General features: G+C 49.6%; 2 protein-coding genes across 2 annotated transcripts in view; one reads left to right on the top strand and one right to left on the bottom strand.

Moving 5' to 3' along the window:
- The window catches only part of PRIMPOL (primase and DNA directed polymerase), a 32,960-nt gene extending 32,131 nt beyond the window's left edge, over nt 1-829 (top strand). The window contains exon 14 of the mRNA XM_045821220.1: nt 42-829. Within this exon, the coding sequence (XP_045677176.1) occupies nt 42-293 (252 nt within the window). The 3' untranslated portion in view covers nt 294-829. The remainder of the gene's footprint in view (nt 1-41) is intronic.
- On the bottom strand, nt 824-27,415 carry CENPU (centromere protein U). Its single transcript, XM_045821221.1, has 13 exons — nt 27,287-27,415; nt 24,283-24,331; nt 22,482-22,593; nt 19,201-19,306; nt 17,112-17,172; nt 16,195-16,422; nt 13,328-13,397; nt 11,912-12,020; nt 5,326-5,404; nt 5,076-5,123; nt 3,926-3,987; nt 2,898-3,054; nt 824-959 (listed from the first exon to the last, which is right to left on the bottom strand). The coding sequence occupies exons 1-13, from the start codon at nt 27,325-27,327 to the stop codon at nt 846-848; spliced, it is 1,236 nt and encodes a 411-aa protein (XP_045677177.1). The 5' UTR covers nt 27,328-27,415; the 3' UTR covers nt 824-845.

Genomic DNA, 27,415 nt, shown 5'->3' with positions numbered 1-27,415 from the left:
TTCCATTCCACCCTCCTTTCCCCTCCTCTTTGGAACTAAAGGAAGAAGAGTTTGCAACTGACGAAGCAATGAACAATGAAACCAAGAATCCTCAAAAGCCACCATCCTGTATGTTGTCAAAAACTGAATTTTCTGGTCCTGACTGGGACAATGGCATTGATGACACTTGTTTTCTGGAAGCTACTGAAGACGCCGAATTAGCAGAAGCTGCGGAGACCAGCCTTCTTGATTACAACAGTGGAGGGGACGAAATTCCTGATGAACTAATTGTGGAAGTTTACAAGAATAGCTAACTCACTGTGGAGACTTCCGTAACCGTAACCAGGCCGTGGTTTGTCTGACAACAGATTGTAAAAACGAACATTAAATTATAGTAACTTATTGTAAATTATAGTAACTCATTGTTAAATTTGTTGATAAAAGTTAAGTTTTATATTGCTTTCCAATTTTGGTTTTTACTGAAGTAAATCACTTTTATTGAAAATTAATTTCAGTGCACTTAAATTCAGAACAACTCTCTATTGATTAACCAAAATTAGTCTGTATTCACATCAGCTTATGCATATTTATTTATAGATTAAAGTCTTTATGTCTGTGGCTAATTAGGATTGAGTGTCAATATTTCAACTCATTACTCAAGACACTAACCAGAAGAGCTAATTATAGCCTCTAAAACTACTGCGCAGTCACACTGGTGACAAGGGCACACAACCAGCCCGAACGGTTAGACAAGCTTGCTCTGTTACGTGTCCCCGAGAAAGTCCTCTAAGAAAAAGCAGTTTCAGGAGGCGACAGGCCGTGGTGCGGGGCTTGTCCTCACGTGGGCGCGGCTTAGTAGACCCGTGTCACTCCTGGTCGAGGAGCCTCTCTAACCGATAGTTGATATTCTGCAGGTGGCTCTGAGCTCCTAGAAGGGTTCTCCCTTTGAATAACAGAGCTGGAAGGCTGGACGAATCATACTATTGAAGGAAAATACTTAGATTAAAAAATACCAAGAACTGTTACAACCCTGTTTGTCCCACACAGCTCAGTGTTATGACCAAACGCCGAGTTTAATGCAGCTTCCCACTGACGACTCCTCCTTCTGGGAACTGGCGTCACGGGTCTGGTTTCCACCCCCGCACCCCGTGCCTCAGGACGCAACTGATAAATCAGGTTTCCAGGGAACTGCTCCCCAGGCTGGCAGACCTCACCCGGGGACACCAGCTGGCTCAGAGCCACCGAGGCCTGTGAGTTATCTGAAACGGAAGTTCGTCCCTGGGGCAGGTAAGAACTGGGTCCCGCAAGGGCACTTGAGCTCACGCCTCTTTTAAACAGAATGTGGTGACTCAGAGTTGCTGCTACTGTGGGAACCGGTGGCAGGAGCACACCGGGCCCAGAAAAAAAAAAAAAAGCATCATCTACAGAAATTATTTAGTGGAGATCAATTAAATGTCTCAGAAGTTGCCATCCAAATTTCTTAATGATTAAAGACAAATCAGACTACAAACCCAACATAAAATAGAAAACAAAACCCAGCTAATGACTTTAAAATAATTAACAAAGCCAGACTTCATGTTATAAATTGTACCTAAGGGAGAGTGACTGAATTCCCCTTACAGGAGTCTACAGTTACGAATTTGTTTAATGTGGTTTTCTTAGAAATGAGACTTGAGCAGAAAAGCGGTCAGACTATACCACCCTCATAATAACGGAATAATGCAGGTGGGTGGGCTGGAATGGGAGTAAAAGGGAGAAAACTGTATTTGAACAATGATTAAAAATAAAAAAAAATAGAGAAAAACAAATGAAAAAGATAATAATAACGGAATGCTTTCTGGAACACACCTACCATATCCCTGGGATTCAGCTAACTATTTGGGAGTCTAAGGTGCTCGAGCTGCCGAGGGCGCCTGCTCTCCGGGAGGACGTGGGAAGGACTAGCACCTGGCACCGGACGTTTAGCTCAGGGAGAGAGAGCGGGGAGACCAACACTTGGACAGGTGAGTGCTCTGCGAGACAGGCGCACAGAGGCAGCGGCGGGCGCGCGGAGCACGGGCTGGGCTGCGGGCGCGGGGAGTGCGCGGCAGCAAACGGGGCCCCAGTCGCGGCATCCCCGCCTCCGCCGCCAGCCTCTTCGAGCTTAGCAGCTGAAGCTCCGACTGCACACGGTAAGCTTCACACTGGCTGGATGCGGTCACGGGGAAAAACGGAAAAACATCCCATTTCCAGATCTCCCATCTATAAAAAAAACTTAGGCTCAGGAGGATTAACTTTTAGACCCGTGTCAAAACCTTAAAATTGAACTGAGACGCGAGGCATACAAGAATGTTCATAAAATATACGTGTGCTGCGAATACATCATTTTTTCTCTCTAACAACCATCCCTGTTAGTCTGAGCGGGGTCTCGTACCTGCAGCAACGCCTGCAGCAGCAATCCGGACGCAGCTGTAAAACTTACTACAACAACATACCACACTTTCCCCTACTATCTTCCCTTTTTTTATGTTTCTCAGCCTCTAATGTCACACCTGCCCTTTTATGGGATAATGACTTCCTTTTCAGAGAAAAAAGAGACTACAAGCCCGGGCGGAACAAGAACAAGAGGGTGGTCTTTCCAGCCTGGCTGGTGTCCGGCGAGGACAGGACGACTCCACGACAGGCCGGTCGCCCCTCTGAGGCTCGCACAGAAAGACGCGCCCCCCTAGTGGTGAGACCCGGTTCCTGCCGCAGGGTGTCCTCTCTTCCTCTGCTTTACTCCAGCAGCTAAGGAAGTGGCGCTGTCAGCAGTGTTCCTGGAGTTAGAGGACACTCACTGTTTGGGGTTGCGTCTCCATTCTCTCCCTGAGGCCGCCGGCACCAGCCCATGACAGCCCTGCACCTCCTGAGCCGCGGTGCGGAGCGAAAACCGGACTCACCGTCTCCTTCACAGGCGGCCCCCGCTCTCGGACTTCTGAATAATCGCGGTGAAGCTGTTTTAAGTCAGATAAGAAATGGGCTGCATTCCTAAGGGAAGATTTTCTCTCCTCCAGTTCATCACATTTTACCTGTAGCTGTTTCAGCTGTGGCTCTAACCTAAAACAAAAGAATAGTTTTCCTAAAAACAATGACACATAATGAAGTGTAACAGCCCACGGCGTACGAGGAGACTGAGTTTGTAAGTGCACCAATGAAGTTAGGAAAATCGGGCCTGGGGAACTACTGAGTCACAACACAACTTGGCTGACCTGTTACGGCCTCAGGCAGGACTAGGCAACAGTAAAACCGTGAAAGAGAAGCCTTCCCCTGCTCCTTCCTCTTATCAACACTGAGCCCGTCTCCAAGGTCCCATAAAACCAGGGGGAGGAAAAACGAGCCCAGTGCTGGGTGAAACCCTGCGACCTTCGGCACCCTGCTCGCGCTCTCAGTGGCTCCCTCCGTCCCCAGAGCTGGGGGCTGGGGGTGCTTGAGCGCCACACCCGGGCATGTTTCAGCAGAAACGCTAACAAGACTGAACCTGCTCAGTACCGCCCTCCGCACGCTGGCCGCGCCTTCTGCGTCCCCACTCACTGCGTCCTCGCGGCACCCCTCGAGGTCCAGGTGCCCTGACCACTGACCCAGAGAGCACTGAGGTCCCGGGAGGTTGCATGACCTGCCCGGGGCTGCCCGGCCAGTAAGCGGCGGAGCCTGGACTCACACCCCAGGCCGCCCAGTTCCCGAATCTCCAGTCACATCGCTGATTAGGCTGCGTCTCAGGCTAGAGCTGAGAGACCTGAGGACAGGCCAGCGCTGAATTTTCTTTGCTGAAAGCCTCTCCACTCTGCAGCACAACCTGCCTCCACCGGCTTGCAAGCTCCAAGAAAACCAAAGGGATTTTAATGTGACAGCAGCAGGCTTTACCAGCCCCGCGTGGCATGCCCTCGCCCTCCTGGGTAGGCTCGCAGAGAGGAGTTCGGTATTGTCTTACCAAAGCAGTTCGTTCTGGACTTCGATCAAACGCTGCCTTTTCTTTTCAATGTCTGAAGTCATCTAAGTAATACAACAATTTCTTTGTTAAAATAATTTCACAGATGTTTGGGCACCACCGAGCACGCCGTGCCAGGAGTTCGGCAGCGTGGTGGGAAACGAGACAGAGCCCGCCCTTCCCGTCGTGGGACGCCGTCCAGCGGGAGGACAGGCGTCTGCGGGAGCAGTGCGCCGCCACGGCACCGGCTCGTGCTCTGACAGACAGGACGGCCGGGCGGTTTACTCCAGGACTTTAAAGTAGTGGGGGCCAGATCTCCGCTGCGGCATTAAAGAACTTTATTGTCCCAGATTTTGTCTAGGCACAATAGGCAAGTACTGAACGGGTTAGTAGGGTCAGGAAGGGGTTTCAGAAAGAACATCTCAGCACAGTAAATTTCGCCCTCTCAGCTGTCACTGTTGGTGACTGCGTGACGCTCCGGTGCCGGACGTTCTGACTGCTCCCACTTGTTTACAAGCAAGGCCGAGTTGACCAACCAGAGATTAAAACCGAAGGAAAAACACACGAGCAAAAGTTTGTAATCACTGTCAGGAAAATGTGTGTGTTTCCAATCCGTTTCAGTTACTAATGTGGAGGGGAAGCTGCTCTTCCACTCCTGGGTTCACGCAAGTTTAGGGCTAGACCCTCAGGGGTCATCTGATCAACCACAAATGGCCGAGCCCCATGTTTCCAGCTTCTCTGTGGCACACCTGCTGGTGGTGTTTTCAGAAAGGTGGCGCAACATTCACGTAGCAGAACAAGGGCAAGAAAAAAGGTCTCCTGACCCTTAGCTCAATATTCTTCCCAGGCTGTCCTTTGACCCGGGACATGGGACAGCTGTTCATTCTGAAGGCTTTGCTTTTCTGATATGTACAAAAGTGATGAATATGCATCACTCAATACTGATCCATTCTGGGCTTCCCAGCCTTTTCTAGGCTGACCAGGACCCCCACGACCTAGCGTGCATGGACACTACTCAACCACAAGACCAGCCAAGTAACAGCCTGCCTAAAAGGACAGAAACCTTCCACACTCTGAAGGTCACAAAGCCCAGAGTCGAGTCTTCACTTAAGTCTTCGACACGACCACATGCATCTGATCACAAGTGACTTACCTTAGTATTCTTCCTTCTCAGAGTTTTCAACTTCTGGACTTCAGTAAGCTACACAAAACAAAAAAATATTTGCATGGCATTTTCCAAAATTAAATGCTTATTAGCTTACAGTATTTCCCAACAATATGCAGAACACTGATAATGAGTTCTTGACCGCATGGCAGCAAATGCAATCTGTCTAAGATAATTGTGTGCTCCTCAGGATGAGCAAGAAGGATCCAGGACAATACATTTGTGTCAACGAACTTACTGTTTTGATGAGTTCCTCTTTCAGACTAGAATGAAATTTGTTGATCGCTTCCTTGCATATTTTAGATTCTATATTTTGTCTGTAACAGAATTTTTTAAAAAAAGATAAAACTAAGTATCAAAAACTGGATTGTGAACAGTGTTTCATTTGCTTATTAGCACATCAACACACAATTAGGCACACAGCATTCGAGCATCTAAGACGGCATGGCCGGCCAGCTACAGCCCTTTCTCGGGCTTAGAGAATACGGGGTCTGTCCCAATAAAAGAAAAAGAAGAGGAGATATTCTTCCCTAAACCCTCGGGTGTGTGGTTGGCTAAGCTCCCGGACACTGGCCACACCCACAGGTGACTCCGGGTGATGTGGAAATGCACCGCCAACCCAGCCTTCCTGCCCGGACCCGCTGACCTGCAGACTTCCGCCCCGCCTTCCTGCCGGCCAACAACTGGAGGAATAACCGTACGACATGTCTGGACTAACCAACAAGCAGCCAAAAGCCAGCGGTCCAATCCTTCAAAGGCTATAAAGCTGACCCCAAAAGAAAGAAAGCGTCCCAGGCCCCAGTGACAAGGGGGAGAGGGCCCAGCATCCCGGTCCGGCTCCCCATGGCAGGCGGCCGGTGCTCAGGGACTGCACCGGCAGCAGACGCTCTGCCTCGGTGCGGGAGCGAGCTCCGAGGTGTCAGGCCATTCTTCAGAGGCTAGGACTGCACTGTGTGAGTGCTCATGCTGCTTGTGGTGTTAAAGAGGTATTTCAAGCCCTGGCTGGTGTGGCTCAGTGGACTGAGCACTAGCCTGTAAACGGAAGGGTCGCCAGTTCAATTCCCAGTCAGGGCACAAGCCTGGGTTGCAGGCCAGGTCCCCAGTAGGGGGCGCCTGAGAAGCAACCACACATTGATGTTTCTCTCCCTCTCTTTCTCCCTCCCTTCCCCTCTAAAAATAAATAAAATCTTTTTTTTTTTAAAGAGGTATTTCCAGCAACATCAGCAAGATGGTGAAAGAGGAAGTCCCAGACCTCATGTCCTGCAGGGGAACCACCGTAACTATGTAAGGCCCAAAAAGCCTTTATGAGAATCCCCAAACCCACTCAATGAGCTGCAGTAGGCAGGTTGACACGTTCAAAGGCCCGAACAGCCACACGGAAGCACTTCCAGTGACAGATCCATCACGCGGAAGCTCCACAGGAAGCCTGAGGACTTGCACGACACTGTAACCCGACCGGACCTGATAGCCCTACAGGAAGCGTTCCCGCACCCCCACCCCCACCCCCACCCCCCAGTAACAGCAGGACGCACACACGCACGGTCTCCTGAGGCACAGCAGGGCACTGCCCGAGATGTGTCGGTGCTGGATGATACCACCAGTCCTACCCAATTTAATAGGGTCAAATCATGCTGAGTTATCTTTTCAACCACAACGGAATAAAACTAGAAGTCATCAAAGAAAGAAAACTGGGAAATTGAAAAACGTGGAAATTAAACAACACTCTTGAACAATCAATGGATCAAGGAAATAATGAGGGGAATTGGGAAATACGTCAGCACAAATGAAAACAAAAACCACAAACACATCCACACGGAGGGATGCGGGCACGGCAGCACCAGGAGGGAAGGCTGCGGCAGCACACGCCGACCTTAAAAAGACCTCAAACCAGAAACCTCGCTGCACACCCCAAGGAACTACAAAAAGAGCAAGGTAAACCCAAAGTTAGAGGAAGGAAGGAACAATAGAGATTATAGCAGAAATAAACAAAACACAGAACAGAAACATAGGGAAAATAAAACTAAGGGTTGTTTTATTGAAAAAAAATATCAACAAAACTGACACCTCCTTAGATGGACTAAGGAAAAAAGACTCAAAACCAGAAATGCAAAAGGACGCATTGTAACTGATGCTGCAGAAACAGAAAAGGTCACGAGAGACTGCTGTGAACAATTACATGCCCCAAAACTGGTCAACCCACAAGAAATGCTTAAGTTTCTGGAAACCTAAAACCTAACAAGAATAAATCGTGAAGAAATAAAAAAAAAGTCTGAATGAACCTATGGCTAGTAAGGAGCCTGAATCAGTAATCAAAGACCACCCCTCAGAGACCCCAGGGCCTGGAGGCTCCGAGGGAGAATTCTATCAAACATTTAAAGAAGAAAGAACACCAGTCCTTCTCCAACGCTTCCAAAATACTGAAGATGAGGGAACACTTCTGAACTCATTTCATGAGGCCGGCATTATTCTGACACCAAGATCAGGCAAAAGTACTACAAGAAAAGAAAACTAGAGACGGATATCCTTCATGGTTATTGATGAAAACCCCTCAGCAAAATACCAGGGAACAGGACTGAACACGTGGAAAGGACTATCTGCACCTCGACAGAGTGGGATTTATGCCTGGAACTCAAGGAGAGCTGGACATGTGGGATACCATCCACGTCACACTGCACAGTAGCAGCAAAAGGACAAAAGCCACACAATTACCTCAGTGCGGGAAAAGCATTGGACACAACCCAGCCCCCACTCACCATAGAAACTCCCGATACACTAGGAACCGAAGGAAACCACGTCAATGTGGGGGAGAGCCCGCAGCTACCCCCACACTCAGAGGTGAAAACCGGGGGCTCTGCGCTCAGACCGGGGACAGGGCAGGACGCTTCCCCCGCTGCCCTTCCTTCTCGCCACGGCGCTGGACACGCCGGCCAGGGCGATCAGGCAGGGAAAAAGTAAACGGCGCCCACACCGGAAAGCAGTAAAACCTCCGTCCACGGATACCATGATCTCGTAGGCAGAAAACCCACAGGGTCCACACACAAGAAACTGTTAGAACCAACAAACAAATTCAGCAACTTTGAAGGATGCAAAATCAGTTGATTTTCTATGTGTTAACAATGAACAATCCAGAAAATAAAAATCCCATTTACAGTGGCATCAAAAAGAATAAAATACTTAGGAATAAACTTAACCAAGGAGGTGAGATATTTGTATACTGAGAACTATAAAAATTGTTAAAAGAAATTAAAGACACAAATTTTAAAAAAAATCCCATGCTCATTGACCGGAAGGCTTGAAACTATAAAAATGTCCTTACCACCCAAAGCAATCTCCAGACTCAATGCAATCCCCACCTAATTCCAAACAGCACTTTGCAGAAATAGAAACAAAACCATTGTAAACAGCATACGGAATAACAAAGGCCCCCAAGTGGGCAAAACAGTCTTGAGAGAGCAAACCAAGGATGAGTCCTCACAATTCCGAGCACAAGACATCACCAAGCTACAGCAACCAAAACAGTGCAGCGCAGACTGCAAGACAGACACCTGGACCCACGGAACAGAACAGAGAACCCAGGGGCGAGCCCTGGCCTACGTGGTCAGAACACCTTCGGCAGGTGTTGAAGGCTACACGGGGGCGGGGGGGAGATTTCCCACACAACGATGTGAGCACACTTCACATAACTGAGTCTGCACTCAAACGCAGTCAAGATGTAAATTATAGACTACGTGTACTGCATCACAATTAAAAAATCCATCAGCCCCCTTTTAAGAAAAGTATTTCTAATTTAAATATACAATCATGATTTTAAGATGTTAAAAACAGAAAAAACTAGAAAAACTGATCAGGACTTTCTGCATGGATTATAGATGAGAAATTGGTGGATTCTATCAACTATAGACACAGCTTTCTCAAATTCTAGTGCCGTAAAAATCTGGTCACTTCCCCACAGATAACTGACTGAATTGGTTTTAGAATGTTCCAAGTTTGTAAGGTTTGCATTTCATTGCACACTCTGACTTTTACACACTGATAACGGTTACCATCAGTGAGTCTGCCAACAAAGAAACTACTCAGGAGTGCGTGCCGGGCACAGACACCAAGAAGAGCAGGCCCTCCGACAGCTGACTGGACTCTGAAAGGGACGCTGGACACGTGGCAGAGGACGCTCCGCCAAGGAGAGAGGTCCGTGGCCCTGCCGGAGTTACTTGGTGTGACCAGAACACCAGGGTGTTGTGTAATTTTAGGAGTCGAATGAAAATACTACATCTAAGTCATTTCTTTTTCCTAAGTCACTTCTTGTATCGAGAATCTACTACGCTAAAAGGAAGACGAGGCCACTTTCGGGCTAGGACCACAGAGCTCTTTGCTTTCTGCAGAGACTGCTGAGTGGGGGAAGGGTAACACAGTCACGCCGGTCTTGGCGTTGGTCTCCGTACCGGTTTTAATGGCAAAGTGGCTCTGGGACGTGCCGTTCGGGGGACTGAAACGGACACCTCCTACCACGACAAAGAGGAGTGAGCAGGACAGGCCGGCCCCTGTACCCAAGGCCGTCCTCAGGACAGGACGACAAAGCGGAGAGAGCAGCGGGAAGCCCCGAGCTGAGGGGAAGCGGTACTCGGAGGGGTGAACTGGTGTGAGGGGTGTGGCTGCGGCCCGGGACAGGTAAGGGTGGGAAGTGCCTGCTGCTTCCCCAGCACTGGGCGCTGGTTCCCCCCAACCCTGCTTCCCGGCAGCTGCAGCAACTCGGGGCTCTGTCCCGGGTCCTCAGCAGTCAAACCTGGGCCATGTTTGGGAGGCCGGGGAACACCAGGGAGACGGGCCAACTCTGGGCAGCTGTCCCCTCCTCCTTCCCCTGCCGAAACCCCAGGGCGGGAGCTTGGCAATCTCAGAGGTGTGTCTGCTCTTAAGGCTACTTATCTCTGGAGAGCAGCGGGTGGGACCCCGACCTACAGGTCACCTGGCGGGGTGAGTGGCTGAGACGCCCCCGCCCCAGGACGGCTCATGCAGGCCGTCCCTTGTGCTGCTGGGCGCCGACGGGAATTGAGGTTCAGCCTTCCCTCACACACGAGGGCCACCGGGGAAGCTGACGGCCCGGGACAGGAGCTCACAGTCTGCGGTGACCAGACCCCGGGGGAACACAGCTAGCTCAGAGGGACACAGTCCACGAGACCGGAAACTCTGTCAGAAGCAGTTATTGCACAGTACATAATGCAGCACTTTTAAATTAGCCTAACAAATACTCTAAAGATATTAATAGAAAACATGAATTGAAGGCATAAGAGAGGGCCAACCAGAAATATTATGCACAAAAGCTCAAACAGCTCAGTAAAGAACTCGACAGATGGAGTAAACGGCAGAAGGGATGGCTATGTCTGAGAAATGAATGAGCAAGCTTCCAGTATCGAGACTGAGGAAATCAAGAAGAATGTAGCAAAGGACAGTGGTATAGAAAATTTTAAAAATTAGAGGAACAAAAATATTTTTTAATTTTTATAAAGACTACCCTTAGATTGAAAAGGTCAGAACCACAACAGTGAAATTTAAAAGTAGCAAAGACAAAACCCTGTAAAAGCTCAGAGAATGAGCAGGCCACACGCGGAAGAACAAGATTAGACAAGATCATGTTCTCTCCATCAACACCAGATGAAAAACAGGACGAGCAGCGACTGCAAATATCTGAGGAAACGATGTGTAACCCAGGGTATCCAGCTAAACTGTCCTTCCCATTCAAAGTCATGGTCACAATAACCGGAGGGATTTAGACGTTTCCCACAAACAGCCACACTGAAAAGGGTGGTTTCATGCCACATCCTATGCCTTACCATAGGATGTGGTAAGAAATGTACGATGCAAAGAGTGTCAAATACACACCTTCGTAAAGACTGCCGCTGTCTCAAAGTTAAGAAAATCTGTCTACCTGCATCCGGAACTAAAGGTCTCCAGGATGATAAGTACCTGGGCTTGGGGTGGTGACAGGGAGAGAAGATCGAGAGATTAGAGACCTTCCCAAAGTTCTAATCCTATTAGAAGAGAATTATAAATTCTATGTTTAAAAAAAAGCAAGAAAAGATTAAAAACATCAAAAGTTAGAAAAATTTAAAGAAGTAAACAAACTTGATCAGCCCATTCTCCCAAACATACCCATAATACAATACAATGTAAATGGCCTAGTCGACAGCTGAACCTCCGCCAGGCGGACACGTTTAATTTAAAAAGATTTTATAAGAAAGCTTAAGATCGGACAAAGGCTGCAAGCAAAAGAATATTCCATCTGGCAAACGCTAGCAACAGAAATCCAGTGACACTAAACTGGTGTCAGATAAGACAGGTGGTAAGAATGGAGAGGGCCACTGGGAAGGCTGAGGCACTCAGTCGAGGCAGCAGTCTTGAGCATGATGCCCTACTAAGTGTCTTTAAATAGATGCAGCACAGACTGATGGAAGTAGCAGGAAAAGCTGCTGATTCTGCAGGGACCCGACAGTTACCGGCTCCACGCGGACCCACTGGCCAGACCCCCCGGACCGTGCACCAGGTTACGGAGGACGTCTCAGTGTTTCAAAAGCCAGGAACCACCCGTCCACGAAGTCTGACAGGGTATTTGAGATGGAAGGTAGAAACAAAGAAACACATTAAAAAGCCACATGTCTGGACCTACAAAGACACGGGACTACATAATTCATGGGACCGAAGAAAGAGTGATAATGGGGCGCAACCGTATGTGAGACTGGGTCGTGAACACGCTACGGGTCAGAAGCCACGGGCTGAGCAAAAGGGGTGCTTCCAGGGACGTCCATTGGGCGCCCCAGCGCGTTAAAACTTACTTATACTCAGGGATGGTTTCCTCAAATGCCGACAGGACAACATCTAGCTCCGTGATGTCACTGCTTCTCTTCGCTTTTAGACACCAAATACGCGCGCAGCCAGAAACATCTAGAACAGCAAGATAAGCCAATGTACTAGACTGATGAGCAATAATGTGGCTCTAGTCCAGGGCTCTGCAAGCCGACAGCAAAAGCCATCCTGCCAAAGTGACGGAAAAAGCTGCGGGTGACGCAGCCTGTGGGAGGGGACACCCCCTGCTCCTGCCCCAGGGCCTAGTCTCAACATGCTGTCTGTGCCTCTCTACTTCTCTCTGTCCCTCCCTCCCTCTTCAGGGAGTTTAGGAGGACGCAGCCTGGGGCACGGCCGGCCGCTGTCTGGGGCACGGCCTCCTCACTGTCTTCAGCAGTCTGACACTGCCAAGGGAGCTCTCCTTTGTTAGCCACACTTTCTAATTTAACCTAACAGTCACTTCTGGAGCACAAGATTTCTCAGTGTGGACGTGGACAGTCATATAAATACAGTAAAACACGAACAAAACCACAGTACATTCTTGAACAAAGTATCTTCCAAAATGGAATTGTAGAATACTTAGGATATGGTAAAATATGATAAGGACCATGTCCTTACATGGTCCCTTTTTGGGTGAGAAAAGCTCAGTAAAAGGATTAAAGAGCAGAGACAAAAAACAGGGTAGTTATTTTGGGGTGATGGAATTATAGGTGATTTTATCTTCCTTTCCATACTTTTTAAATTTTCTAAAACAGACTTTTTTTTAATACCAAGAAAGATACCATAACTTCTCCTTGAAAAGAACTTAAAGAGGAAATGCTTTATTTTATTCTGGAACATTTTTCAATAAACTTTTGAGTCAATACCTACCAAAGAACATGGATGAATCTGAGAAAAGTTATACTAAATGAAAGAAGCCTTACAGAAAAGGTTACATACTAAATGATGTATGAAAATATATTAATGGATATTTTAATAGTAAAATCTAGGTAGTGAGTATATAAATAAATATATTGTAAAATTCTTTTACCATTGTTGTACGTTGAAGATTTTCATGATAGATGTTGGGAAAACAGTTACTCCTAAGTCACATGTTTTAACTTTTTAAAGTGGCAGTTTCACATAATTAAAATTTATTTCTTCCTGGCTGGAGTAGCTCAGTGGATTGAGAGTGGGCTGCGAACCAAAGTGTCGCAGGTTCGATTCCCAGTCAGGGCACATGCCTGGGTTGCAGGCCACGGCCCCCAGCAACCACACATTGATGTTTCTCTCTCTCTTTCTTCCTCCCTTCCCTCTCTAAAAATAAATAAAATCTTTAAAAAATTTTTATTTCTTTAATGAATTAAGAATTTTTAAATGAAACTCTTGAATGATTGTGAAAGCATAAAGTACTAACTACTCCATACCTGTGTCTACAGCTTCATCTCTTGGTTTCTTTCTTTTGCCATGAAACGTCTTCTCCTTTTTCTGAGTTTTCTTTAAAAAAAAATCAGCACAGAATTTTACTTAGAAGTTTTTCTTTTTTTGGAGGAGTGGGTTTTCCTAAGAATTTATCCGAGCCAAGCTGATGACAACTGCTAGGAAGCAAGGCCACAACCGCTCTGAGTTTTTCTTAGAACGACTAAGACAGTATTATCAAACACTGGCAGTTAATATTTTAGCTATGATTCTTACTTACTTCTCAGTTAATATAGTATATAGTTAATTCTATAAATGATCTTAATTGATATAAGGCAACATTGGAAAAAGTAAACTGTGCCCCCCACCCAAAAAAAAAACCACCTTCCAGCTGGTTTTTAAAGAAGATTGCCTTGGAGGAAGTCGAACTTTCATCACTGAGACCATGTGTGGAGTCAGCTGTCTCCAAATCTTGATAAGTAACAGCTTCTCACCATAAACAACCACAAAATGGGGGCGGGGTCTGGCGATTTTGTTGAGGCATTGGACGCGGTGCAGAACCAGATGAGGAAACTCAGTGGGGCCTGCGCATGCTCCCTTCTCACCCCCACGCCCACCCCCACCCCGGGGTGCGACTCCAGACAGCCGCACAGCGCGCGCAGTCCCAGCACACCCCAGGGCGCCGCGGAGGCAGAAGTCACAGAGCGCAGCTCGCTGCGGGCACGGAGAAGTCCGGTTCTCCGGCAGTCCACGTGTGCAGGGTGGGGCCGCAGACAGCTGCCCGGAAAGCAGCCGGCGCGGGACTCGGGACGTGACGGGCACTGGAGGACGAACAATGCTGGGGGAACTGGACGTGGCCAGTGCACGGCCCGCGCTGGCACGGGCGAACACCTGCGCATCCAGCCGCGCTGCGAGCGGCAATCTGCAGTGGGGTGCCGCTGTTCCCAAGGGGGCCAAAACCGCGTCTCTGCATGCGGGGGGTGGGGATGGGATGCAAAAAACCCCCAAACCAAAACCTTAGATATTACAATGCTTTGTAAACTTCCAAAGGGCCCAAGTACACAAACAGTGATGCAGTATATGGGAGAAAAAAATGTCTGAAAAGGCGTCTTAAGGCGGACAATAACGGAAGGGATTGCGGAACACTGCCCCTGCCGAAGGCCCACTGAAGACCCACCGCGCAGCCTGAAACCGGCCTCTGACCAGGGCCGTCAGGGAGGGACCTGCGTCCTGGCGCAGAACCCTAGGATGACCCCGGTGACTTGTACGACTTCCCCCACTCCAGTGTGGGTGGCACCCGTGAACGCGGGAATAACAGCTCCCTCGGTTAGGTTACACTGTCTCTCCACTGTAGCCCGTGGAGAGAGATGCCCCCGCTGGCTTTAATGCGTAGGGGCCCCACGACTAGGAGCCACCGGCAGGCTCCAGGGGCTGAGACCAGAGAGAACCTCAGGCCCCCCCGGCAAGGAACTGAATTCTCCGAAAAACCTCAATAATCTTAGACGAGACCCTGAGTCTCAGATGAGCTTTCACCCTTGTGGAACCCTGAGCTGAGGTGAGCCTGGACTCGTGACCTACAGAAACAGTGAGATTTAAGTGTATGTTGTTTTAAGTGGCCCAGTTTGCGGTAATTGTTATGCAGCAACAGAAAACTAGTACAGAGAGGGAGTCCCAGAGTTACAGCAGCTTGGAAAACACCTTGCTTTTCAAAGGTTGACTCTAACAAAGAATAAAACCAAGCCTACAGAAGTTAAAAATGATGCGCCAGTCACCAAGCTACCTATGAAAATAAGTCAACACTATTCATGAGACACTGTAACACAATTCAGAGTCTCAACAACCTGTCAACAACAATGTCCAACACGCAATTACAAAGTACTAGATTTAAAATGTTGCACAGAAAATGTCACTAGTAGTCAAGACAGAAAATTAAACTGGCCCTGAGGTAGCCCAGGTAGCTGACTTAGAAAACAGAGACTTTAAAGCAGCGATCACAAGCATGTCCAAAGAAGTAAAGGAAGTGATGGTCTTAATGATCAGATAGGGAATCTCAGTAGAAACTATATTAAAAAATAAAAATTAAAAAAAATGGTAGAACTAAAAACCACATAACTAAAAAGTCCGTGGGTAATGTTTTAGTTCGTTGTGGCTGCTGTAATAAATTACCACAACTTGGTGCCTTAAAAGACCAGAAATGTATTCACCCACAGTTCTGGGGCTCAGAAGTCCAGAATCGGTTTCAAAGGGCCAAAATCAAGGTGCTGGCAAAGACATATTAAGATTTGATCAAAAAGTATATGTCAAGAATCTTACAATAGAACACACGTGACCCAGAAATCTTATTGTAGCATTTTTTTTTTCTGAATGATCGAGGGTGCACACGAAGATTTGGCTGGAGAGTCATCAAAGCGCTTTGAATTTGTTTAAACGCCGCCATTCCCGAGTGCGAGAGGAACGGACCGCGGCTCTCACGGGAATGAAGTGTCGTCGGACAGCCCTGAAACGGTAGTGTGGAACACTGGACGGCAAGGACAAGGCCCCCCTGAGGAAGAGAAAAGCTCAGGGAGAGGACTGAAGACCGAAGAGGACGACAGAAGGACAGGAGCTTTTAGGCCACGGCCGCACCGCCCCGCACGCGCCCAGTCTCGTCTGATCTCAGGGGCTAAGCAGGGTCGGGCCTGGTCAGTGCTGGATGGGAGGGATACAGGATACTTCTCTTCCTTCCCATACCTTATACATCAAACTATTTTTATAATAAGATATTTAAAAATCCCTTTAAAAAAAACTGGAGGAAAGATGAAAATTGTTGTATTTTCCTGCTACACATGTTTCAATCAACTTTTTCTTGCCAAGGGGACGGCAGTCTCTCTCTTACCAGTTGACTTTTGGTTGCCAGGGTCTCTTTTTCACCAGAGGACTCAGCACCTAGAGGTCCTGTCTTCTGGGGAGTGCCCAGCTCCTCCGGGATCTCTGGGAGCTCCGGAGACGACGCAGCGTCCCGTCGCTGGCCACCTCTGTTCTCTGCTGGTGCGCCTTCCACGATCACACCCCTTCCGTCACAGCTGCCGGAGTCCTCGCTGATGGGCTTGGGCTTTCTTCTCGGCTGCGTCAAGAAAACAGCACGGCTGGTGTAGAGAATGCACATGCTTGTCCTTCTTACTGTCATTGTAGCTACCCATCAAGTCCACACCTGTCGTTTCTAAACCTCCAGGTGGAACACCACAGGGAGATGGCAACGACTAGGGGATAGGGCAGGAAACCTAGACTAAAGAAAGCTCCAAATAAATACCCCAGTGAGTCAGTCTGCCTTTGTGAATCACAGCCTGAACACGTGACCCGGGTGTGAAAACTGGCCACGAAAAACACTTCAGATAAAAAAAATTTCACGTTTTAGTTTTTTTTTAAAGATTTTATTTATTTATTTTTAGACTGGGAAGGGAGGGAGATAGAAAGAGAGAGAGAAACATCAATGTGCAGTTGCTGGGGGCTGTGGCCTGCAACCCAGGCATGTGCCCTGACTGGGAATCGAACCTGCGACACTTTGGTTTGCAGCCCGCGCTCAATCCACTGAGCTACGCCAGCCAGGGCTATACGTTTTAGTTTAAAAAAGTACCTTCTAAAACATAATACTCTTTCTCTATGAAAAATGCTGCTATGGAACTTTTTCCGTCTGCATCCAATCTAAACAGGATAGGAAATATTTCATAAAACATTTTCTCCACTCGCACCCAAACCAAGCAGGATACGAGATATCTCACTGATTAAGGTAGAAGAGAGAACGCTCCTCCATACCTTTTTTGCACTACTCTTTATGAACTCGTTTTCGCTTTCTTCAATTTCAGGAGTGCTCACACTGCACCAAAGGAGAAGCCGTCAGTCTCTCGCGCACATTTCACTGTTATTCACACATGTCTTCTTTGAGCTGCTCGTCCGACAGGAAAACAAGCCCAATTTAATGAGATCTCCTGCTTGTCCTGGCTGGGGCTGCCACCTCCCCAGATTTATTGATCTCGTCTCCCACACTGTCCCACACCAGGCCAGGTCAGTTTATCCTCGGCAGGAGAGTACCTGTAAGTGTCCCGTTACAGCAGCACCTTGTGGTCATGTCTGAGAACTGCACCCTCCTCCTCCAAGCTACCTGTCCCAGGAACGGGGGCTAGCATTTGTACTGAAAAAGCAAACCTGCACCCACTAGGCCCACCGTTAGGTGGAATGAAAGGGAACACGCCTCTTGTCCTTTGGAAAAGAAAAGTAGCCCTAAACTTCTGATGAGACAGGACTGCTTTCATTTTTTCATTCAGTTCAATGCAGTAAACACGGAACACCAACCTCAAAAGGCAGAGTACAGTGAACAGAACTGCTTTAAAAACCGCATCTTCCTTGGTTCAATGTCTGGCAGGAAGACCAAAGGTCATGCCGGGTGACGACTTAGCGAGCAACAGACAGGGAAGATGCGGCTACATGACTGGGCGGTTAGGAGAGACAGCATGGTTATGACCCTTGAGCTGACTTGTGAAAATACTTGTCCAGGCAGGAAATAAAAGGAAGGGTGTTGAAGGCAGGAGGAAAAGCAAACGTAAAGCCTGGTGGTGTAGAGCAGCTGGCGCATTGGAGGCATGTGACGCAGGGTGCAGAGAAAATGCCCTGTGGAGGAGAAGGCCGTGCCAGGTGGTCAGTTATGCAGACGACCTCAGAGGGACGTCCTGATTTAGAGTTCTGCTGAGTGGGATATTAATTTTTCTTTTTTGTTTTTTTTAAAGATTTTATTTATGTATTTTTTAGAGAGGGAAGAGAGGGAGAAAGAGAGAGAGAGAGAAACATCAATGTGCGGTTGCTGGGGGCTGTGGCCTGCAACCCAGGCATGTGCCCTGATCGGGAATCAAACCTGTGACACTGGTTCGCAGCCCGCGCTCAATCCACTGAGCTACGCCAGCCAGGGCCGGATATTAATTTTTCAAATGCGGTTCATACTTCCACAATATATTCAACAACTGGAACTGACCTGTTACCTAACAGAGGTCTGTAAGTCAAGGACTTGCTCTAGCTAATAATTTACCATCAGTACGATAGTGCTGAAGAGCTAGTTCTTCATTGTGTACTTTGTTCTCAGGTGGTCTCTATGGAGTCATTTTCACCTGGTTTACCTGATCCTGCCATCATGCACATTTGTGAACTCAGAGCAACGCTCCTTAGAGACAACACATCCGCAGCCGACAGTGCCCTCTGGCTTCCCTGCGTGACGCTCAGCCCGTGTGCTCTCCTTCCGCCCGCACCAGAGAGCATCCCTCTCGTGAGGGCGGGGGTGCCAGTTCGAGAACCTCCGACAAGTCAACTGAAGTGCCAGTAATAAACCATTGCCTCCCTCCTTGTTCCATCTCGAAGTCGCACCACCTCCACGGGCAATGTTTTCTAGGACGACCGGGTGTCAATTACATTTTTTGGTTGTTCAATTACACTTGATATTTACTAAGGTACAACTGACATAACGTTAGTTTCAGGTGTGAAATGTGATAATCACATATTTGCAAATATTGCAGAGTGAGTTAACATCTGTCACCATACGTAGTGACAAAATTGTTTTCTTGTGATGAGAACCTCTAAGATCTGCTCTCTTAACACATGCATTATAGTATTAACTACAGTCGCCAAAGTGACCGTGGCTTTTTAAAAATAACTGGAAGTTTGTACCTATAATTAATTATCAAAAGTAATGTCGGTTTTTGAAAAACTAAGTTTTTATGTACCAGGTTCTCTTAAGGAAAAACCGAAGTTGGCCCAAAACATCTTTTAAAAGCTTTTTTGAATAATAAGGTTCTGTCCTAAAGAGCTTCCCAGAAACCCCACTAACCACGAACAAACCACCGCCTGAACGCAGGCGCACCTTCTTTCTGCTTCGTCCCCTGGAGGAGCCGCGGCGACGAGGGACCCGCAGTGTCTGGAGAGCTCCGCGTCGTCCGTGTATATGGCCGTGCTGTGCAGCGGCGGCTCTGCAAGACAGTGTTCAGAACGCCGGCTTTCGTACGGGGGAGGACGGAGCGATCTTTGTTTAAACGGCTAACAAAACCAAGATCAACTGTGCAGCCTACTTCCCCAAGTGTTTCTGACCTCACACGGCAGCAACCAGAACCTGAAACCACCTCACTGATAGACCCAAATCAGGTGAACCGGCAGTGGGTATTTATCAGTTCTAACCTGGGTCACTGTGCCTACATGAAAATGGTTCAACGAGATACACGATAAAACAGGAAGTCTGACTTTGCCTTCCCTCCCCTGATGGAGTGGCACACTCGCTGCAGTGATGACCGCCCCCACGGCTCACGCACTCCGGGGACTGAGTCCCCTACCCGACGACCTGACGAAGCTCCCGGTGCAGGGGCCTCAGTTTCTGTGGAGGAAGGGCCCTTTGGGGAGGAATTCCAGGCCCCCCTCACGCTCTGTCCTGTCTCTCTGCTGGACTCTGCACGGCTAGAGCCTTCAGCTAGTGTGAAAAGCTACCCCAAGTCGCTGGGGGAGGGGCGCTCCCGCCTGCTCAGGAAAAAGGGGCCACGGGAGAGACCTCACCAGGAGGAGCACCGGGCGGAGGCGGGGCCGGGTGGGGAGCCTGGGAGAGGGAAGGCGGGCGGCCAGTGGTGGTGGGGCTGAATGGCCTGGGATCGGTCGGGCTGCTGGGAAAGAGCCAAGCAACCATTTCTTCACGCTCCAATCTTAGCATGACAGTGCAAATTTAAACATCTTCAAATACACATCTTCTTAAACAAGGAACATATCAACTGCATGATTTTAAAGTAATATACTTTGCATTGCCCTCAACTAGACAAAGGGATTTATTTACTACTGCAGATAACAAGGGGAAAAAAGATAATTAGATTAATCCTGAATCTCCCTATGTGACCAGCCATACAAACAGGAGTCTTAGAACTCAGCAATGAAAAGATAGCCCAATTTAAAACTGGTTCGAGGGTATGTATGTCTTCAAAGAAGATATTATACAGGTGGCCAACAAGCAAAGGAAAAGATGCCCAACCCCACTGGTCACCAGGGAAAGACAACTCAAAACCACACGAGACGCCACAAGGCGTCCATCCGGATGGCTGCTGTCCAGAGAGAAAACGAGTGAGTGAGGGGAGAAACCGACGCCCTGTGCGTCGCTGGTGGGAATGTAGGAGGGCACAGCCACTGTGGGAAACGGCACGGTGATTCCTCAGGAGAATCGAACGCAGAATCACCATGTGATACAGCGACTCCCTTCTGGGTTTCTGCCCCAAAGCAGTGACAGCAGGAACTCAAACGGGTATTTGCACGCCCGTGTTCACAGCAGCCGAAAGGTGGAAGCAAGCCGAATGCCCACCGACAGAGGAATGGACGAGTGTGTGTGCACAGGGTGGGGCCTTTTTCAGTTTTAAAAGGACACTCTGACACGTGCTGCAGCGGGGACGGAACGTGAAGACATGTGCCGCGTGAAACAAGGACACGCAGGACGGACGACACTGCACACCCCCTCTCACGGGGGGTCTCTGGAGTAGTCGCAGCCCCAGTTGCCGCAACAAGGAGCTGTTGTTCAGTGGGCCTGGGGCTGCAGGGGACCGGAGGAGGTTCTGGAGCGGACGGCGACGGGGTCTGCAGAACAACGCGCGTGTGCTTCGTGCCACAGACCGGCACCCTGCACTGTGCTGGAAGTGGTGAATTTCACGTTACGTGCATCTTATCGCACGAACACAGTGAGAGACCACTTCGCACCAAGAAGGGTGGCCGGGAGACACAGCCGGACATAACGAGTGTGGCGCAGAGGGGGCGACACCGGACCCCTCTGACGGCGCTGGGGGGAAGGAAACGCCGAGCAGCTGCGTCGTGCAACAGCCCCTCAGAGGCCGACGAAGAACTGCCGTGCAGCTTAGGAGTGCCGCTCTCAGGTCTGTATCAGAAAGGAGCACGTCCATGAGGAAACTGGTGCTTGCACGTTCACGGCAGGGTAACTCACGATGGCCAAAGAGCGAAACAACCCAATGCGCGCGCTCCAGCCGACGAGTGGGCAGCAGGATGAGCTCTACCCAGCAGTGGAGCGCTGAGCTGAGAAAACTTCCAGGAATGACATGGACACCTGCTACGCCATACGTGAATCTTGAGGACAGCACCCCACGTGAAAGAAGCCAGACACGAATGACCGCGAGGTGCAGGGACAGGCAAGTCCACGGAGACGGGACGCGGGCTGACGGCTGTGGGGGGCCGGGAGGGCGGAGGACGAGCAGCGACTGCTAGCGGGTGCGGGGTTGCTGTGCGGGGTGATCAAAACGTTCTGGAGTAGGCAACGGTGAGCTGTGCAATCTCAAGAATGTTTCCACTACAGCTGACATACAGTGTCAGTTTCAGATGTACAACGCAGTTGCCAGACACTCATGAGACTTATGGAGTGATCACCCGATGGTGGCTGTACGATTTTGTGACTCGACTAAAACAGCGCTGAATGGCACACGTTGAAAAGGGTGAATTCTTTGATTAACAGGAAATTGGACTGAAAAAGACTGACACCAAATTAAAACCAGGTGAGGGTATATATTTTCAAAATTCCCTTAAAACCGACTCCAGCAGAAACGTCTGACCACTACTGTTCTGCACGTGCAGGCAGGTGGCACTGTCTGCGCTGTTCCTGGCCGCTGGAGAGGCCAGCGACATGGGGACAGAGGCAGTCCTATCCGGACGCCCTGCAGTCAGCCAGGCTCCGGCCGGTGCCCGCCCACTCCGGGAGCACAGGCGGAGCTCTCCCCGGGCCCCTGTGGCGAGTGTCCTTTGTGTCGGCGTGTTTAAGGAAAGTGAAACATCAACGTCTTCTTCCTAGCTCAAGACCCCGCTGTTGGTATGGGGTAAGAGATACATTTTATATTCTTCGTGTTACAGGTACCACACAGCTGTCCTAATCCGACTGGCTTGTTAACACATGCTACCAGAAGAGCTCTCCTTTCATAATGCTTAACAGAATTCTTAGTTCCAATGTATTTAAAAGTGAGAAAAATTAATTCAAATTATAAAGAATGCCCCAGACATTACATTCATATGCAGACATCCGAGTTTTATATTTGAAGATATTTCTACATTTTTATTAGGAACTAGCGTAAATGTTGCTTAAACTACTTTCAAGTTTTGGGGATAAAGGTCTAAAATACTAACCAAAGGATTCATAAGGCTCTTCATCTTTCTCGTTCTCACTCAGCTTGCCCACGCTCGAGAGGTCAGAGAACTCGTACACTGCCGTGGGCAGGTGCGGCCGGCCGCCGGCTCTCTGGAAGCAAACACAGTCACAGTCACAGTCACCGGACTGGCGTTCGGAACAGGAACACCCCCAGATGGAGCGACCCAGCAAGGACACCGCTGCCGTCACTTCTGGGGGACCCGGGATCCCCCCGTCACCTCGGGCAGGAGCCGGCAAACTTTTCTGCAACGGACCGTGAGCCAGTGCACTGGGCTCTGCAGACCGCTGGTCTCCCCGGCGACCGAGCGCGGCCGCTCGCGCTCCCAGCGGAACGCAGCGGGACGGAGCGGAAGGACCCGGCTGCGCTGCCGCCAGAGACTCCAGATGCAGGTACTGGTGACGTTTGAATCTCACACCCTTTTCGCGTGTCATGGCATATTTTTCTTTTGACTTTATTTCAACCACTTAAAGACATAAAAGCCACCATTAGCTTGCAGGGCTGCAGAGACACGGAGGGCAGGCCGGGTGGCCGCCGTTTGCCAACTCCTGATCTAAGGAAAGCCACGGGCCTCCTCCCAGACACACGCCCACAGGTCTGAAGGGCCGTGGAGAGTCCTGAGGCCACTCCACGGGGCCAGAACTCCCGACTGAAGGAGGGAGACCAGGGTTTCCGGTTCAGCGTGCTAATGAGCCCATGACGTGTGCTGCCCCGAACCCTCATGAAAGGTCGACACAGAGAGGAATGAGAAGAACGCCCGAAGTAGCTCTGGAAAATGTGGAAAGGTGCCACTAACAGATGAGGAAATTCTGGGGGGATAAAGATGGAGCAGAACTGACAAACGAAACAAAACTTTACTGCCGACAGGCCCTCAGCGAAAAACCGTCTGCGGAGTGTTTGGGCTGGAATGCCCGAGAGGAGCCACGGACAGCTCCTCCAGCCGCACTGCTGCTAAGGCAAGCAGTCCCCAGTGCACAGCTGCCTTCCACGGGAGGGAGCAGGTGGGAGAGCCGAAGGATCCACCCCAGGCACTCTGGCCTCCGGGCAGCCAGGGGCACCCAGGGTCACCCAGGGCGGGGAACTGAGAAATCCATCCAAAGAACAAGCACCCCAGGGGGTTGGTGGCAGTGCAGAGCTGAGGGACCCTGCAGGAGCTGCCCCCCCCCCGCCCGCCCCCCCCGCCGAGGTAGAAGAGCCACCCCCCACCAGCAAAGGCGGGTGTTAGGGCAGCAGGCAGGAGACCACACAGGCCAGACAGCCAGGGCGCAGAGAGGAACCCCTGACCCCAGCACCCTGAGAGCGGACACCCTCCTTCAGCGGTCCTACATCTTAACACGACCCTGGAAAGTAATTTAAAATTAGCGATCAAGAGTGTTCAAGAAATGTCCCTGCCTTTAACACAGATTTGTTCTAAGACTGTACCCTAAAGTAAACTATAACGTGGACTAAGCGGAATATTGCAAAATCATTAAAAATTGTTTAAAACTCTAACATCATAGAGAAATGGCTATAAGTGAAAATAGCAACATACACAAAGTTGTACAATTTTGAATCATGTCAGTTATCCAAGAAAAAATAAAACCAACCTAGGTCTAGGAAAAAGGATTCAAAACGTTAACGATTTTCCCCCATTACACTGGAAACAGTGGGACGAAGAGGAAGGCGCCGTCACTGCGATGAAACCCTGAGGCTCCCACCACACGTCAGTTATTCTGCATTGTCAGTTATTCTGCATGGTCAGTTATGAGAACATTGAGGCAAAACATAAAAAGATAACTTACGTGTTCTGTGGAACGCGTTCTTCCCACAGTGTCCTTTGAATATCTAGCACTATTAAACAGCAAAAAACACACACAAAAAGTTAGGAAATATTAAAAAAGTAAGTAGGGAAAACACTGGAACTTGCAACCCTTCCAAGCATTTTCTTTCCAAATCCTATTCCTCATCACCTGCACTAGTAACGTGCACCCGGTGAAATGCAGGTGACGGCAAAGTCATTGTAGAAAGCAGAACGCACACCTCACAAATTTAACTGTACTTTTATAGGTCAAATCATATCACCCCCGTACACAATAGCACCTCCCCCCCAGGAACAGGGAAGAGTCCTGCTGTTGTCACCCTTTGTGCCCGAGGTCTTGGTCAACAGCAGGGACGGAGGGTTCCTGCAGGACTGAGCAAAGTGGGGGCGCACTGACGTGTGTGCAGCACCCGACCCCCGCTCCGCCCTGCGCCTGGCTCTGGCGTGCGCCTCGTCCCCCTCAGCCCCAGCAGTCCTCTGAGGTCGAGGGGAGCCCCCTAGTGCTGCAGGTGTGTATGTGCCCAGAGCAGCACAGTCAGGGAGGGGGGGCCTGCGTTCAACTCTGCGTGCGTCAGTTCAGACCCAGATCCACCCCTTCCTGCTCCCTCCCCGGGGCAGCAGGGTAACAGGGAAAAGCTGCCCATCTTCAGCCACCTGGGTGTAAACAAGACGGAACAGCAGTGACGGGTGTGAAACCTGGAAACGAGAGCGGCAGGAAACGGCACTGTCGGTGAAAACGTGCTGCGGGCCCTCTGCCCACCTGGCACTGTTCAGGGCTCGGGGCTGCGACCCGGACGCATGCCCTGCGGACACCCGTTTGGGGACAGCAACCTCAGTTCACAGCGTCTGAACCAGTATTTCTCTGAGAAACTTTTAGGAAAGTTACAAGAATAGTATAAGGTCCTATGTATACCCACTGACCAAGTTCACACTTGTTTACATCGTGTCTCATTTGCTTCGCACACGCACGTGTGTGTGTGCGTGTGTGTGTGTGTGTGTGTGTGTGCGGTAAACTGGAGATACTGTGCACCTTCGCCCCCAAATACTTGTATGTCTTTCCTAAGACAGGGCCAGTTACAATGTCATTTCCAAATCAACAAATTTCATGACATTATCTAATCCACAGTCTGTATCCAAACTTCATCAACGGCCCCATAACATCATTTAGGTTTTCCCCCTAGCATTAAAAAAAAAAAAGAAATACATCCAAGAGGATATAAAATATAAGGTGGCCCTGGACACAGTATGTTCATAAGCCTTTTGTCACACATGTCCACGTGTGTACACTAACTGGGCTCTAAAACAGCGTGACCGTTATTCACAGCAAACAAGAAGCTGCAAAACTGCTTCAGGCTGTGTGGTTCACCAGCATCCAGCATGGGGATCACCTGTGGGGCTCGTGCAACCACCTCGGTGGCCCCGCCCCAGAACCCGGGACTCCGTCGGCCTGGGATGGGGTCTGACATTCCCACCTGTGCCAAGTCCCTGCTGCCCCCCGGTGCTGCTCGTCGGGGGCCCCCACTTGGAGAACCACTGCCTTACTTGGTTCTCAGACCTGAAGAAGACAGAACAGGGAGCCACTCTATGGCATTTATGACTTGGGGGTTCAGAAGAGTTCAGTGACTTACCAATGGTCACAGAGCCAAGTAACAGAAATAGGACTAGAAGCCAGATTAACCCAAACACTTCCCAGTCACCTGCCTTGACTGTGCTCAAAAAAGAAAAAAAAAAAAAAAGTCAAGTTCCAAAAGATGGAAAGGTCTGTGATACCACAGGTAAAAACGTTGGTGGATGCACGCCAGCACATTTTGGAAGGAGGGGTGAACGGATTTCATGAGTCTCAAAGATAAACATGTTTACATATATAAATACATAAGTGACTTATGTTCTACATAATATACAGAATATTAAATATGTGTGAGTGTGTATGTGTGTGAGAGGGAGAGAGACCAATGCTGGGCCTATCAAACCACGTTTAACTCTGGCCAGCTGCCCTTTTAGGCCTTATATTTTTTTCCAAATGCCCTCCGCACTGGGCACAGAACTGTCCTCCTAGCTTGCTCCACCTCCCTGCTTTGTCCTGCTCCAGCCTCTCCTCTGAGCTATAGGCTCGCCTCCACCCTCGCCCCACCCTACAAAGGCCCCCTCCTCCAGGCAGCCCTCCACCACCCAGGTGCAGCTCCTCAGTGCAGGACCTGGTGCAACAACCACAGCAAAGGGAGGCCTTTAACTGCGCACAGACACTGCCAGCAGGACATCTGGCAATAAATCCACAAAGAGCATTTTAGGACGCGGTTCTGCAACCTGTTTTTAAGTGCATGTCTTTTTTCATGAAAAATACATTGTTTACTGGACTTAAGGTGGTAATCACATCCCAAGTATATAAATGTCGAATCACTGTGTTGTACACGTGAGACTAATATAATATTATGCGCCAATTACACTTGAATAAAAGATGTTTTCAATTGCTGGACCCATTCTCAAGCGCCCCTTTTAGGAATAACAAGCGGCAGCTTTGTCGCCCCTCATCCCCTCCCTGCCGAGATTTGGGTTCAGCTTTAAAGTCTGGTTTGTGCCACAAACACGGCAAGGACTTGAAAATAATACTGACCACCGGCCAGTTCGACGTCGCAAGAGTGAAATGTCTGGCAAGCAGCAGGCACTCAAACAAGTGTCTCGTTTGGAGTCTGCTTTAGACAACACTACCCACGCCAAGTAGTAGTGACGCTAACCAACGTCCTTTCCTGCTCGCCCGGCAGTTTAAGGCTACAACTGCATAAAGCTCGCCGCAACCCTATAACGTTGGGAATAGTTCCCATTTTACAGACGCGGACACCGCGGCCCAGAGTCACACGGGGGAACCCACGCAGCGGTGGGGCAGGGACTCCCCGCTACGCAGCACGGCTGGGAGAGGCACACGCCGCGGCAGGATGCAAAGAAGATAAAGCCGGTCCCCGGCCCGCGCTGCCAGGGACCGCATCGCTTACCCCACGCTTCCCTGGGTCCGAACCCGCCACGAAGAAGCCATCGCGGTCCCGACTGCTCTCCTAGCCGCCAGAGACCACAAATCTCCCGCCAACCCCGCGCCGCTACCAGCAGCCAATCCGGGAGCTCCG

The sequence above is a fragment of the Phyllostomus hastatus genome, unplaced genomic scaffold (assembly GCF_019186645.2).
Source record: "Phyllostomus hastatus isolate PE091 unplaced genomic scaffold, TTU_PhHast_1.1 phas_scaffold_46, whole genome shotgun sequence".
Classification (NCBI taxonomy): Eukaryota; Metazoa; Chordata; class Mammalia; order Chiroptera; family Phyllostomidae; genus Phyllostomus; species Phyllostomus hastatus.
The sequence above is the reverse complement of the archived record's forward strand: the minus strand, read 5'-3'. Positions and strand labels throughout refer to the sequence as shown.

Excerpts from the sequence above, each read along its gene's own strand:
- CENPU (XM_045821221.1), bottom strand. The coding sequence starts at position 27,327 with ATGGCTTCTTCGTGGCGGGTTCGGACCCAGGGAAGCGTGGG. Across the intron at positions 3,988-5,075 it reads TGAGAAGGAAGAATACTAAG|ATGACTTCAGACATTGAAAA; the intron begins GTAAGTCACTTG and ends TGTATTACTTAG. Across the intron at positions 3,055-3,925 it reads GTCCAGAACGAACTGCTTTG|GTTAGAGCCACAGCTGAAAC; the intron begins GTAAGACAATAC and ends CTTTTGTTTTAG.